Source organism: Vigna unguiculata, chromosome 11, assembly GCF_037176805.1.
Source record: "Vigna unguiculata cultivar grain cowpea cultivar isolate G323 ecotype 2 chromosome 11, ASM3717680v1, whole genome shotgun sequence".
Taxonomy (NCBI): Eukaryota; Viridiplantae; Streptophyta; class Magnoliopsida; order Fabales; family Fabaceae; genus Vigna; species Vigna unguiculata.
The window spans coordinates 43454571-43470780 of NC_140802.1; the positions used below are offsets into that span (position 1 = coordinate 43454571).

General features: G+C 31.7%; 2 protein-coding genes across 3 annotated transcripts; both read right to left on the minus strand.

Moving 5' to 3' along the window:
• Positions 1-429: 429 nt before the first annotated feature.
• LOC114169272 (protein CORTICAL MICROTUBULE DISORDERING 2-like) lies at positions 430-5866 on the minus strand. Its single transcript, XM_028054343.2, has 5 exons — positions 5675-5866; positions 3794-4961; positions 3290-3589; positions 2505-2596; positions 430-1556 (listed from the first exon to the last, which is right to left on the minus strand). The coding sequence occupies exons 2-5, from the start codon at positions 4769-4771 to the stop codon at positions 686-688; spliced, it is 2241 nt and encodes a 746-aa protein (XP_027910144.2). The 5' UTR covers positions 4772-4961; positions 5675-5866; the 3' UTR covers positions 430-685.
• A 6598-nt stretch (positions 5867-12464) lies between these two features.
• LOC114168655 (RNA-binding (RRM/RBD/RNP motifs) family protein) lies at positions 12465-15658 on the minus strand. Of its 2 annotated transcripts, none has more exons than XM_028053550.2 (8): positions 15386-15658; positions 15221-15304; positions 15041-15121; positions 14517-14656; positions 14316-14406; positions 14166-14229; positions 13702-13764; positions 12465-13622 (listed from the first exon to the last, which is right to left on the minus strand). In XM_028053550.2, the coding sequence occupies exons 1-8, from the start codon at positions 15445-15447 to the stop codon at positions 13545-13547; spliced, it is 663 nt and encodes a 220-aa protein (XP_027909351.2). In that variant the 5' UTR covers positions 15448-15658; the 3' UTR covers positions 12465-13544. The 2 variants fall into 2 exon arrangements, with proteins under 2 accessions (XP_027909351.2, XP_027909352.2); XM_028053551.2 differs by having other exon boundaries at positions 15221-15278; positions 15386-15635.
• Positions 15659-16210: the final 552 nt, after the last annotated feature.

A 16210-nucleotide genomic window follows, 5' to 3' on the forward strand; every position in this document is an offset into this window, starting at 1 on the left:
AATATGATATTATTAAGTATTTAATTTAATTTAAAAATTACAAATTTCTTTATATTAAATAGCAAAATAGAAAGAAACTATCATTATATAAATATAAAATAATCATTGAATAAATATTAAATAATTATATAAAAAAGGAAAATTAATATTAAATACGTGTCTTAGAAAAAAAGAAAAGTTAGTATAAATTTTTCAATTTTTCGTTTTCAATTTAAAAAATTGAATAGTACTCATATTCATACATATTTTTCATACAGTCAACGAAGAATTTTATTTTATAAATCGAGATGAGTTTGGATATAGAAACAATGTCCATTGTGATCCTCAAATGATATTATACTTTAGTTAAATTTAGAATATCGGAAGTTATATGTTTTCTTCTTCTACTTTTCATTTTGGTACATAGCAGTTATTTGAAGGGAATCACCATAACCATGCAAAGATAACTTCTGCTTATCCACTGTTTCAATTTCTGTACTTTCATATGAGCATTAACTTAGTAAAAGAAAAAGAAAATCCTCACAAAACACAATGGCTACTTCCCCACATAAACAATTACATCCCAGATCACATGCAGGATCTATGTACAAAAAAATGAGTGAAAGGAGAGAAATTTTGTTGAATAAGTTCTGGTGACTAAATATCATAAACAATGCATCCTTAAGCTAAGCTATGTACCTATTCATCACTTTTTGGCTTTCATCTCTGATGTTTGGATTCCAGGGGATGATGATTGTGATCCACCAGTGAGTGCAGCTGCTGCAGATTCAACATGTGTAAGAAGATATTCATATATCTTCTTCCTCAACCTGTCAATTGTCTCTGCTGGTATCTGCCATGATTCTCCTTCATTCTTGCTTGATCCTATCTCATCAAGCCAATCATTCACACTCTTTAGCTGAGTGAGCATTCCTGCTATTTGGCCATTATTTGACAAGCTAGCAGTGTCCCCATCAGAGTCCAAGAATCTCTCAACAAACACCAGAAACCAATCTCTTGACTTCACTTGCAGCATGTCAATTAAATCAACCACTTCATCAAAGCCATCTCCTTTAACCCAATCCCGTGGTGATTGGACTAGTTGTTTCTGTCCATTTGACAATGCATCACCTGCTTTGCGAGGAGTTCCTTGCAGGGCGTGTTTGGAACTAGGCGCGCGGTTTTTTCCATGAGATTTTGATGAAGCATCTTCACTTGAAGTTTCTATGATCAGCATTGGTTTGCTTCCCATGATATTCTTTTGGTTTTGAGAATTGGTTGAAGCTTGAAGCCTGGATGATAGAGGTTCTCGGTTGTAAACAGAAAATGGTGATAGATTGGTGGATAAAGCAGCCTGGACCCAATAATTCGCAAGCTTTTGTCTGTCTGATTTGAGTTTTTGTTCTTCTTCTGATATGATTCTTTCATTTTCTGCAGAAGAATCATCTGGGGTGGATTTGGATAGAGAGTTAGCAATCATTCTTGCACTATTTAGGCTAGCGTGAAGAGTTAAGAACTGCTCTATTGTACGCTGCTGGTTTTGTTCCTTTGCAGAATTACTTAGCTCTGCATATACACTGCCATAAACATAGCATTAATGTCAGAAAAATATGGTATGCTGCATTGCAGAAGGGTGAGATAGAAAAATGGCTGTGTTTGAAGATGGATGGTAAACATCTATGGTTAAATTAAACCCCACTTTGAGTGTAAAACTCATTAACTAGATTTTACCTGAAAGGATTGTATTACAATAATTCTAGCAGGCATGTGAAATGTTTACATCAAATGAACATGAAAGAAAATTGAAGTCATCCTTTTAAGTTGACAAAATATAGATCAGCTTTAATTTACAGTTGAACATTCACTGCATTTATACGCATTGTTCTTCACTTTCATTCAAATATATCCAACAAAACTATACACCATGATTGCAAATGCCAAAGGTCATACGTATCAGAACACACAATAGGCCTCACATGACGCAACATTAACCCTAGCCAAACCCACACTTCTTCTATCTTAGATTAGTCTATTGTACGGATTTAGAAATAAACATTCAAATCTGTATTAAGAAGCACGCAAGAAATGATTAGCATAAAAAGACAAGTACTATATTTATATGACTCAATATAATGTAACTCCATATAACAAAATACAAAGCAAATCCATATGTAGCCTCGCTATTACTAATGTTTAGGATTCAATTTGCCATCCCAAATTCTTCAGATTCCATAGTCATTTTGATAAATGACATTTCTGTATAGGCATTCGACAATGCACATAGTTGTGGTCAGAAAGTATCAACATGAGTTCATGGGTATATCAGTATAAATCACTTAGTTTTTTGCGTATTGCTATGATTTAATGAGCAGCAATTTTATCAAAACAAACATAAACCATATACCAGTAATAATATATCTTGGTTTGAAGTCTAAATTTCAATTTCCTTACATGAAAGCCCAAAATCTCAACTGTATTGAGAATCACTAAAGTTCGGAAGAATTGATATGTGAGTATATTCATACCTTAGACATTGCAGCAAACTCTCAGCAGCAGCAGCCTCTTGAATAGCCTCAATTGCTGCCATCTGTGCTGCATCTCTGTGCTTCATCACTTCCTGTGCAGACATATAAATTCCGATGAAACTCTTGAAAACAGAAAGGAATAATTGTTTTTTCCTTATTTTATGATTATTAGGTCAACTGACCTATTTAAACATATACATATGTAACGGACCATATACTTAGAAAGAATAAATCCCTATAACTACGGGATTTTATTCTTATTACAATCTTCCTAATATTAAAACAAAATCTCAACTAATTAAAACACAATAAATAAAAAATTTACAATTAATGTTGGCTATCGTAACAGCTTGCTCCTTGACAGAAACCATACAGTCACAAAACTTCTTGTCCAAACAGAAGGACCAAGAAGAAAAATAATCTAACAAATAATGCATCCAGTGGGAAAGGACATGGTATGAGAGCATGGGCAGAAAACATTTTGCTATGGAAGACTCAAACAAAAGAATAAACTAATAGTATGATCTGACAGTTGACATAATACATTTTGCATACTTATTATATACGCATTTATGATGCCATAACAATAGCTTTATAAAACCAATTACTTCAGGTCATTAGGAGTAAACCTAATAGCCGTGCTAAGGCTAAATTTAAAAAAATGTCAGAGAAAATCACCGGTGAAGATTGCATATAGTTATATTCATCATTCAGCAGCATATGCTTGGCAGCAAAGAGTAAAAAGCTACAACTGGTGAAAAAATCTGTCTTTTAAGAGGACATACCCTGCCAAGCTTTGCAATAGATGATGGCAGTGAAGCCCATTGAACACTTGCATCTGTCACTTTTCTACTACTAGGAGAAATTTTCACCAAGTTTCCAGGGAATCCAGTGTTTGAAAATTCTGAAGATTTCTTTCCAACAGATACTCTTTGTTTGCCAGTCTTTTCTTGTTCTTCCGTAGTTCCATTGGCAACAACTTTCTTTATAGTTGTTTGAGTCCTGTGCTCTTCCTTGGAGGACTTTGTCAGCTTGCTATCTTCTTTAGAGGAAAACTTTTCACTTGAAGTACTTCTCCTAGGAGTCTGGAACACCACAAAGTGACAGTAAGAACATAACTGTTCGATTGCCTCAAAAGAAAGGAAATTGAAACTGAATGCAGATATCTTACAACAAAACAACACCACTCCTATGAAACATTTTTTTAAGGAAATTAGATATAAACAACACTTGTGGTTTGAACTTTGAAGTTAGGAGCTGTTCTAGAAGAGAAATTACGAATTACTTACCGAGCCACGAACCTCAGGCTTAGGATCAGACTTGGCACCCCTTGATTTTGATGTCTCTTTATTCTTGACTTCCATGTTCCCTTCCCAGCTCTTACGCAGCACCTTAGCTCCAAGCTCAATTCCCTGAACCAAATTTCTGATCGGGTTTCCCATGGAAATTCTCTTCCCGGTTGGACTAGCTCCACGGACACCCTTTCCTATTTCCAACACTCCCACCTTCGCAGTTAGCTTGTCCACTCCCTTGATGTTTGCCTGATGCTTCACCCCGTTGGCAAATTTCTCAAAGGAAGTAGGCAAAGAATAACAACTAGTGGGAGAAGAAGGAATGGCCCTTGAATTAAATGACTTCAATCTTGCCAATGGTTCCTTCTTCACATCAACAGTATTGGCTGTCACTGCTTTTGTTGTCTGAGATTTACTCTTAGCCAAAAGAGCTGGTTTTTTGTCAAACTGCTCTTCATTGTGCAATCTTACTTTCTCCTTCTTCTCCTTCTCCCCAACATGGTGATTCCCCAACACTTTCCTAGGAGACTTGGATCTCTCTAAGTCCAAGGGGCCAGAACAAGCGCTGTTTTTGTTAGCCTTAGCTTTACCAAGGAACCCAAGAGAGTGAGTTGTTGCAACAATGTCTTCAGGGGTTCCAACACAGGCGTGCCTCCCAGGAATAGGCCTAACCCCGTGAAGAATAGGCACCGGTGAAGCAGCCTCCAAACGATCCACAAAAACAAACTGCCCCAGTTGAATCTTGTCACTGAGGATGAGATCATCATGTTCATCAGGGAGAGAGACATAGGTGGCATGCAAGGAATCGGAAACCTTGAGATAAAAGCCTTGATTTGGGAACAACTCACCCCCGGCAAGAGCTGGAACAATGCTCACAACTTGCAACAGAGAGGACCTGTGCTCACCAGCAACTTTCACATCTGTGTTCATGTGCTGCATAAGTTTGAGAAGCACCCCAGGAACAAGACTTGCCATCTTTTGTTGTTATGGCAGCTTCAATATGCATCACTCACACTCTTAATACCCTTTAAACACAGGGGAGAAAAACAAGGAAGCGTTTTGCAATGTAAATGTAGAATTGTAGACGTTTTCTGAGCAAACTTGCAACTGATCGAATGCCAAATCTGAACTGAAACAATAAATGCTGCGATGCCTTCCGGGGATTCTACAATTGCAGAGAGGGAAATCTTGCAATAAAGTCGCAATCATAGACTATCCAAGTAAAGAGAGAATTGAATGCATTGAGAAATATTTCAGATTTTGAAGAGGGAAGAGAGAAAAAACCATAGGCTTTGGCAGCAATTTTTAATGCTGGAAAAGAACACTAAACAACAAATAAGACACCAATAAGCTATCAAAAAGAATTCCCCAACCAGAGGATGAAGAGATTTTATATTGTGGTTAGTTCATTGGGTGGTACAGCTTGGACATGAGAAGGAGAACCCACCCACCTTCCTAGAAACACAAGCTAGACTGTGACAATCATAGAGGCACTGACAATTATGTGAAGTTCAGAAATGGGAGAATTATTTCCCCTTTGGAAAATGGTTTGGAATTAGTGGCTTGTACATTTCACAATAATAATAACAGTTTTGGTTGTCCACACCACACACTACACCAAGAAGTAAAATTTAGAAGCCATAAAAACTCAATTCTTTTGTGGAAGCTACCTTTATTGGCACTGTGTCATGTTGGAGAATGAGATGAGATTTAGATAAAAGCCTCAAAAGGTTTTAAGGAAAATAGGTAAGGGGGGTATAATTGGCACCATGTTTATTGCATGATTGATATGAAAAGAGCTGTCAGTGTCTGACAAATACATCTAAACACACATGCACATCAATTCATACAAGAATAAGAAACCTGAACTTGACCCACTTTAGTTTTTGCGGAGTTACTGATTCACACAGAGAAGAAGAAGAAAGAAGGGTACTTTGCTAAATGAATCGAAAAGGGCATTAACAAATTCTGAGAGGGGCAAAGGGAGAATCTCTGCAGAGCTACAATTACTCTACTTTTTTATGTGTTGGTGTTGTTTTTTCTCTTGAATTATGAGCAAGGTGAGAACTTTTCAAAGAAAGATTCGAATTTTATAATGGGTGAATGCACGAAGGTGCATGTGCGGGGTAACGCGGGTGTTAAGAACAAGGTAATGGTGTCGGCTACCTAAAAAAACAAACAAGACTCACGTTCTTCATTATTTTTTTCCCATCGCATCATAAAACTAATTTTGTAAGAAAAACATCATCAAAAACCTTTTTTGAGAAATTTTTGTGAGTGTTTTAAAGCATTGGTCAAATAATTGCAAATGAAAAATGTTTAAAATGTTACTAACACTTTTTCAATACAATCCTAATGTAATTGTTACTATTTTTAGTTATTTGGAATGTGTTTTGATTCTAGTCAGAAAAATTATATTTAGTTAAATAAAATTGAAAATCTTATTTAATAAAAAAGTTTTATGTTTTGCCTTCGAAAGAATGGATTTTAAAATTTAATTAAATAGAAAAAAATTATTAAAGAGTATCTATAACTTTTAATGTAAAATAAATTTAAATTTAAATTTGCAAAACTGAAAATCAAACACACACTTAAATTCAGAAATAACAATCTTCAATCCAACACTTTCTTATAAGCAAAATATTTTCCAAAGGTAAATAAATTTAAACAATGCTAAGGATCGATTAGTTTTCCCAAATACTTTTGTTCAAAGGGGTATAAGTTTGTATTATAGTAAATAAATAATGTGACAATTTCTAAATACTTTTATGTTTTTGTCAGAGATAAGCAGAGAGGGACAGAAAAAGAATAAAAGTATGAAAGTGTAGGTTATTTAGAAAAGTTAAAATATAAAGGAATATTTTAAAAAACTAAACATCATAAGATGGAACAAAATTTAACTTCACAATCTCTTATTATAATAACATAATTGTTATAAAAAATGTAGCTTTCCACCTTTTTATAATCATTAATATTAGTTGATATTGATACTAATTTGTGTTTCTTTTTAAATAATATTCAATTTTGAATAACGTCCTTTTAATATGAGTTTAACTATTTTAGAATAAGAGTATCAATATGGTATACGTTCACGCCTTCAAAAGTAAATTTAGTATAGCAGTAATGTTATTTTAGAAATTTAGAAAAAAATAATTGAATTCATGTTGTTTTACACGTTTAAGTCACACGTGTCTTGTATTAACAAAGAGAAAAAACATATATATTATGTATTATTTAATAGAAATATATTTTTTCTGGTAATACATTAAAACAAATTTTTAATAGGGGTATTTATTTATTTAAAAAAAAAACTATGAAACAAAACATGTGATAACATTATGAGTCGACCCAACAACCTAATCAATATCTACATAAATAGAATATAAAAGTATATAAAAATAATTAATAGAGAGAAGCCAATTTCTAATAATACAGTTTAAAAATATTATTTTTTATTGCAAACACTAGCAAGTGTATCTCATGTCATGGTTGACCTAATTGTTACACACTTAAGTAAATATATTGCGAAAATAATTTATATAAAATAATTTTATGTGATTTTGAAACTATATAATAAAACTCGTTTCATCAATTGTATTTTGGGAGTAGTATAATAAATCTAGAAAAAATCTTGACAGGAAAAAAAAACACTAATAAAGGAGATGATACAAACTAGTTTACTTTGTATTAATTTTGAAGTGAAGTTCAAAAATGGGAAAATACAAAAAAAAATATTTATTAAACAATAATCTGGTTTTCTTCCAAATTTTTTTTCACATAATGTGGTCTATCTATTACTACAAATAAGTTATCTATTACTACAAATAAGTTATATGTGTATGTGTTCTTAATCAAAACATTTTACTTTATATAATGATGAGAACAAATAATAATAATTATTATTTTAGTACAATTTTATTTACTTTTTAAATTATTTATATTATATAATATTGAAGTAATTGTTTTTTTTTAAATATATAACTATTCATGTTCACTAATTCTAATAATACTAATAGAGTTTTGGGGAAAAACCCAACCTTTGATTTGGTACAGCTTTAGATTTAGGTTAGTGTTAGTGATTGATTGTTAATGATTCCTAATCCAAGAAAATGGCTCATATATGAAAGGAAACACTGAATAATAAACAATTTCTGAAATAATTAATAATGTTAAAGTAGTTACAATTACTTTTTTAGGTGAAGAGGTAGTTGCGGTTATTAGTTACTCTAATAAAAAGATAATTAAAGAAAAAGTATAAAGTTTAAGCTTCCATGGTACACTCATTAGAATAAGACATGATTATCCAAAAGCAATTAAAGGTAAATGTTGGTTTAAAATAATTACAAGAATCCAAGTAAGTTCCACATAATCTCAACTTTTTCTCACCAACATGGATCTTCGCGTCATCAACAATCTTTCCTTATAAAAAAAAAATTATCTGCCCTTAAAGCAATTAGCTTTTATATTAATCATCACTTAACTAGTTAACACACTACTTATAAAAAAGTAGTTAACAAGTTATCATTTTATATTTCATGAATTAATGTATTAGTTAGACATACAATCTTATACCAGTAACATTTTTTATTATATAAATCAATATTTTTGACTTTTGTGATATAAAAATTTTGTTACACAAAAACACAAGTAATAAAGATAAAATTTACATAAATATTTGTAAGTGATGAATTATGTTTATATATGACTTATATAAAGATAATTTTATTTTTTACGTCCTCAATTACTTATTTTTATTTTATTTTTTATACTATAATTATTTATTTATATTTTTAAAGTTTAATACTTATTTTTACATATTTTTTATAAAATTATTTTAACATTTATTTATTTTTCATTCATCAACAAATAATTTTTTTTTCATTTATTCAACTTTATTTTTAATAAATATAATTTTTTTAATATTAATTTAATAATATCACATTATCATTATCTATTAATATAACATTATCTATATTTAAAAAAATGTGTACACATTATCCTTATAAGTTTTATGGAAATGATATTTGAACATATTTTTTGAACTTAAATTTGACATGGCTGATGTGGCATGACCTTTTTTTATTCAAACATAAACTTTTTTTTAATGAAAGAAAACTGCTGCACGTGCGGGAGTTAATTTTTTTTCCCAAAAATCAAAGGACACAGAGACAGAGAGAGAAAAGGCACAATGATGAGTGTTAGTGTTAGAGAAACAAAAAAGCAAGAGAGTGCTTGTCGGAGAACGCATCGACCATTAAAAGTCATCCATGGCGAGGCTTCCACCAGTTTTGGGTTTCAAGTGAAAGGTGTGTTTGGAAGTGTTTGCACAACGAATCAAAGAAGCATCGATTGTATAGTGTTTGGAAGAGTTTGCACAGTGAACCAAAAAATTCAAGATAACTCCCCACCTAATTGTTTTTGAGTCCCCACTTTTGACCCATTTTTGATTTAATTTTTTTTTGTCAAAATTTCGTGCCCAACATTGTATACCCATCATGGAATGTGATGGTGACGGATATACAGACATACTATGTTAAGGTTGTTGTGTGAGGAAATGTAACTAGCAATGATGATTGATTTTTTTAAAATTGGGTGTCTAAGTCCAAAATACTCATGACAACTCCCTATTAAAGAGTTCTTTACTCCCCACGAACCAATAATATCCATATTATCGCATTTCTACATAGGTTTACCGTATTCATAATCCAGTGGCGAATTATGTATTGATTGAAGGAATTGTCTAGCATTCGAACGTGACTTTGTGGTGCGCATAACTTTGTAATTGGTTTCAAGTCTTGGGTCTGTGAACCGAAAAATTCAAGATAACTCCCCACCTAATTGTTTTTGAGTCCCCACTTTTGATCCATTTCTGATTTAAAGTTTTTTTATTAGAATTTTGTGGCCAACATTGTATACCCATCATGGAATGTGATGGTGATGGAAATACAGACACACTACGTTAAGGTTGTTGTGTTAGGAAATGTAATTAGCGATGAAGATTGATTTCTTTAAAATTGGGTGTCGAAGACCAAAATACTCATGACAACTCCCCATTAAAGAGTTATTGACTCCCCACGAACCAATAATATCAATATTATCGCATTTCTATATAGGTTCAGCGTATTCAAAATCCAATGGCGAATTATGTATTGATGGAAGGAATTATCTAACATTCGGATGTGTCTTTGATCACTTTGTGGTGCGCATAACTTTGTCATTGGTTTGAAGTCTTGGGTCTATGAATAAAAAATTTCAACTTAACTCCCCACCTAATTATTTTTTAGCCCCACTTTTGACCCCTTTTTGATTTTATTTTTCATGAAAACTTCCCATGAAGTAGTATTGTACTCACCACTTACTAATAATATCCATAATTTTTGCATTACCATATAGGTTCACCGTCAACATAACCCAGCCGCGAATTATGTTTTCATGGAAAAATATTTGTAACATCATAAAGTGATTGGGTCTGTAACACAATCGAAAAATATTTGAAATTTTCATTGCTTAAAAAAACTGTGTCTGTAAACTAAAATATCCAACAGAACTTCCTATTTAATTTTTTTGCACTCCCCACTTATGAACCTAATTGTAAGTTTATTATGTATGAAAAAAATCGCGACCAACATTGAAACCCAAAACTAGTGGAAGCCTCGTCGTGGATGACCTTTAGTGGCCGATGTGTTCTCCGACAAGCACCACTTCTTTGCTTCTCTCGCCTTTTCTCTCTCTCTCTCTCTCTTTCTCTCTCTCTCTCTCTCTCTCTCTCTCTCTCTCTCTCTCTTTCGCGCTCTCTCTCTCTGTTGCTTCTTTGCTTCTCTAACACTAACATTCATCACTGTGCCTTTTCTCTCACTGTCTCTGTGTCCTTCGATTTTTGAGAAAAAAAAATTTTTAACTCCCACAGGTGCAGCAGTTTTCTTCCATTAAAAAAAAAGTTAATGTTTAAATAAAAAAAGGTCATGCCACATCACCCATGTCAAATTTAAGTTAAAAAAAATGTTCAAATATCATTTCCGTAAGTTTTAGTACTGTTATCACAACTTTTATTAAATTTTTATTTTATTAATCTTAAAGATTTTTTAAAATATCTTATTTTATTGTTGATAATAAGATGGTGTGATAGTTTTTTGTTGTTTTTTTTTAATTTAGTGGATTGACAAAGTGAATGAATGTGTTGGATTCTTATTATATATCAAAACTTCTAGTCAACAATATCATAATAAAATTAGCCTCTTATTAAATAATTTGGGGAAAAGTTGTGTATGATTTGCTTTAGGTTTCCAAATAATTTATTCAACCATCAAAATTTAAAAAGCACAGATATAATTAAAATCTTAATTGTAAAAATAAAAATAAAAATTAGGGTTTATTTAGGTATTGTTGAAAAGGAAAGATGGGTCAGAGTACACACCGACGCATAGGTAGGTCTACACTGCACACGCTTTAATGAATCATTTTGCACTCTCAAATTAAAGCCATCATCATCACCTTTGAGTGATCCACGTGAAACCACCAAATTTTTTCACAAAAGTTATGTGTTAAGATTAAACTATATGAAATTTTATTTCGTACAAGTAACTTTGTATTATATATATATATATATATATATATATATATATTATATATATATATATATATATATATATATATATATATATATATATATATATATTCTTCTGTTCAGCCTATTTGTCACTGGATTATTCATTGTGTAACTGTCTTAAATAATTAATATTCGTAACAGGGGAGAATGTTTTGTAAAGATTTGTATACTTTTAATTAGTTAGAAGTAATTTTAAATATTGTTTCTAATTGTTATTACTATATATAAAATCAACGAAATTTATTATATATGATGATTTATGATTGAATGATACTATATTTTTTTTTAAATGTTAATATGCTCAAATTAAATTTATGTTTGAAGGCTGACATCTGGTTTAAATTTTAGCATTTGATAACTCTTCTTTTATATTTTAATCAATATAAAATGTTTTCTTACTCCATCGAGATATACAAGCATCACATTTAAGAAAGAGACAAAATTTCACGTGATTTAAGAGCATATAATAATGATGGGAAAACAAGTAATATATGTTCTTTGGGAACATCAACACGTATAACAACTACCCTATAAAGAAATAAGTTTTGACTTTAAAATCATTTTTAATATCAAGAATATTTGCAATTGAAACCTAAAAGCAGTAAATCTTCAAATCCACGTTTTCCATGTCATACAATAATAATAACATGAGTCTGTGCATCCACCTGCTACCTACTATTGTATGAACTGAGAAATTAGAATTTTTTTTTGTTTAAAACTCCGACACTGGTCTTTAAATTCTCAAAATGGATAGATATAACATTTTTAATTTAACATCCTTTCCTGCATCAATTCACCCTACTCCAGTTAACACTTTGCAGAACTCAAATTCATATGCATGATGGATGGATGCAGATTTTTCTATCCATTGAAGAAAGGGGATTTTGAAATGCAAACAATTATATCCTTGGCACTTTTTCAACCAGGGAAGTTACACAGAAAAATTGAAAAGGGAACTCAACTACCACACATGATGATGATGACAGTTGACTAAAAATAAGAATATATTAATATCATCTAAGATTTAACGAAATATGTGCTAACTTTCTTTAATTCATATAATAACATAACAAATCAGGAAATTCTATAACCAGAAGGGTAAATGTTACATTGTTATTATTTGGTAAGTGAGGATAACAAGACAAGAGGGAAACGACAAAAATTACAATATCAAGAAGAGAACAACTCCCCTAGCATCAGCTTCTAGCATGCCTAGTAACTGCAATGGTATGGTTTCAATTTCAACTCTGAAAATGAGCTGCAGAATTTGTCCCCACCTTCTCTTTCTGAGATGAACCACATTTAACTCCTAAGTTACGAGAGTCTCATATTTATGACACGGGTTCAAGGGTTGCTGTACTGATGAAACTGCCAGCAATGAATCAGGTACACAGCACTTTCCCGTGCCTAGAAATTGATTCCATTAAATCTTACAAAATGAGAGTGTCATTTTCCCAACAATTAAAGCTACAAACATACTTTATTCTAAAATGAAGACTCTAAGAGGATACAAATCTCGCTATACTCTTCAGGTTCAGAAAATGACCCTGCAATGTATTCTGGGTTCTTTGTCAAGCCTAGGAAGCTAGGATACCTTGCCACAAATCTAAAGAGAACGGTGAATTTAAGTAGGTGGGTCAAACATACACAGGCAACTAAAATGTTTGGTTCAGCACCCACCAATGTCATAGGAGCATCATCAGTTGGGTTGTGGCTAGATAATCAGTGAGTGCATCATTATCGCATTAAATAACTGGCACTAATCCAAATGGAAACCCTATTTGCAGCTATAATTCTAATATTAAACATGTGATTTCAGTATAAGGTTTCCTATAAGAAGGCGGGGCTTGGTTACCAAATACCCTAGCAAACAAATTCCATGCTGAGTGGGGATTTTGAAGTCTTCTAGTACTGTTACCTGGATAGATAACAGATGTACTACTAGTTACATTGAAAAAAAAAAAAAAAATCTTGGTACAGAGTATATGAGCCACAGTATAATTGGAGGAGACGGTCCTCAAATTGCACTCGTCAAAATTTTCATTAAAGGCTAGGGAATTGAGCTTTAATACACCCAAAATCAAATAGCTCGGTGATTTTAAGCAGAGTGGGTGAGGAAAAAAGAACATCTTAATTTACAGCTTAAATTCTCCTCCTGTTATCAACCCGTTGTTTCTTGGACGCAGATCCAGCTTGTGTATGCTCACCACTTGATCGAATCTAGATGAGATGGAGAAACTATTTCAAACCTCAATACAATAAATGATTCTTAAACATACTATGCAGCAGGAGAAATCACCTTATCAAGCTTATCCCGTACAAAATTTACTGTTCGATTCATGGACTGTGAAGCAAAATAATCCTGGAAATATAACATGTTAGGATGAGGTAATATACGAAAAGCGAGTGTCCATATTTTTAGCACATAACGTCTTACAGGAAATTTATTAAGTATAATAGTTTGGGAAACTATAATATCAGATCCACCAATCAAGGCCCTATGATATTGCAAAAGAGCTAATAACTGTAAAAATAACATCCATTAGAGAAATGACTAATGCTGATCACTTGAAAAATACAACTGTATATAGGTGTCTTCTGATTGGTCTAGATAAAAAAGATAAGAAACTCAAAAACTTCTGAATAATAGCTGACAGTTATTCATTCCCCACCCAAAAAATTTCCTTCAATTCAAAGGGGAGAGTGTAAGAATTCTAGCGTAAACTTTGAATGTGAAAGTGCATATATCGAGAAGCAACAAACCTCATTAGAGGAAATCCTTGTTGGAAAATTACCACTGCCCGAACCTGCTTTGAATTCTACATCCCTACAGTGGGAAAAGAGAAACAATTACAAATGTTGCCTTGCTTCAGCTGAATCTACGAATTGAAGAGCACAGAAAGAATAAATTACCAAGCATTAGAATCTAAATGTTGTGCACTATTGACATTTGATGTAATCGTAGCATTAGAGCTTGTGGCTGGGGTCTCTTTAGATCTTCTAGCTGATGTCAGAGAGAATTTACAAGTTAAAATTGTGATTACAACAACTATTCATATAACAAGCATTTATGTGTACTGTGTAGTATGCTACCACTGAACTGCTCTAACTTACGGTTCAATCGCGCTAAAACCTCCCTTCTTCTTCCCTCTAACTTATCTTGTGTGTCTGATGGGCTCTCGAATTGGGTTGCATATGAAACCTGCAGTTTATTCCCGAAGAAAACAAAATCATCCAATTTTCTTTTTGCAAACCTGAAAATTATAGATAGCAGGTACTCCCTCAATTCAACCTTCTCAAACATAACATTAAGAAAACCTAATATCATACTCCTCTAACACTTTTTCTTTTTTTTTTATTCTCAAAGCTCTCCTTATTAAAATTGCACACTGATTCCACTGATAAAAAAAATGAGCTCCAGCAATTTAGTATGCTTCTCTCGAATTTTAATGAAGTTATAAACAGTTTTAACAACCACAAATTGCAAAAAAATAGTTGAACAGCTCTATTCCATCTGCAATTCAATATAGCTATCGCACCGCAGTTTAACAACACTGGTTTCGAATTTTGATAATAGTTTGTTCCTCCTATATTTTATAACACAACTACTTCATCAGCCAATAGAGAACAAATGAAACCTAGCATTGCTGACAAGGCGGAATTTGATCCAATAGACATCAGTGTATTTCTCACAGTCTTCTGCATCCATGGGCTTACACCTGCAGAGGTAAAAACTCAAATAAATTGATGGATAGAGATAAACAATAAAATACATAAACGAATGAATACACAAACTGGGAAGTGATGAGTGCATTTACTCCTCGACTTCTCCATAGGATGAAAAAAGTTGCAGCAAATCATCCCCACATCCTAATTCTGGAACGTTCCTCACAATCAAATATCTGCACCCTCCAAACCAAACAATTCATTTTTTTTTTCACTAAAAAACAAAATTGAATTGAGGAAAGAGTAGAAAACGGGACCTGGATTCATCACAGACAGTGTAAACCCGAACTGCAGGGGACTCGTCCTTGTAACGAGGCATTTGAGAATTATTTGTTCAAAGCGAATGAAGAAAAAAAGGTTTATAGGAACAGAGAATAACGAAATAGTAGAAACTATAATTAGGTTAAGAAATTAAGAAATATAAGATCAATCAATGCATGAGAAAATTGGGGGTCGGGTTAGGGTTTACTCAGGGATTTGGGACAATTGGTTAATATTATAAATGATTTGATTTTTTTTTTCAAATTTTCATTTTTTTCCTTGTAATTGTATAAAAAGTAAATTTCTGATCTCTATTCTTGTTTACTGGCGTAACACAAATGCTGTATATATTTTTTAAATATTTAAATATGTATGATATTATAATGTTATAATATTATTAAATTAATATTTATTAAAATAAAGTGAAATATATCAAAATTGATAAAAAAAAAATAGATACATAATTTTATAAAAAGTTTATAGAAATAACGGTTAATTTTTAAAAATTTAATAAATTATTATATTTAAAAGATAAAATTAATATTTTAAAAAGTTGACACAAAAAGAGGAATCTTTTATATATTGTTATAAATATTGTTTTTGTCACTCATTTAAATTAATTTTTTTTTATTTATTTTGAAGTTACCTAAATAAAATAATATTTTTTGCTTGTATTAAATAAATTGTTAATTACATTAATATAATAGTTATGATTCTAAAATAAAATAAAACTGAATTAATAATTATCGATATCATAATTTATTTAATGTCACATTTAACTACAAATTTTAATAAAAATGAAATTTCATTATTAATTATTT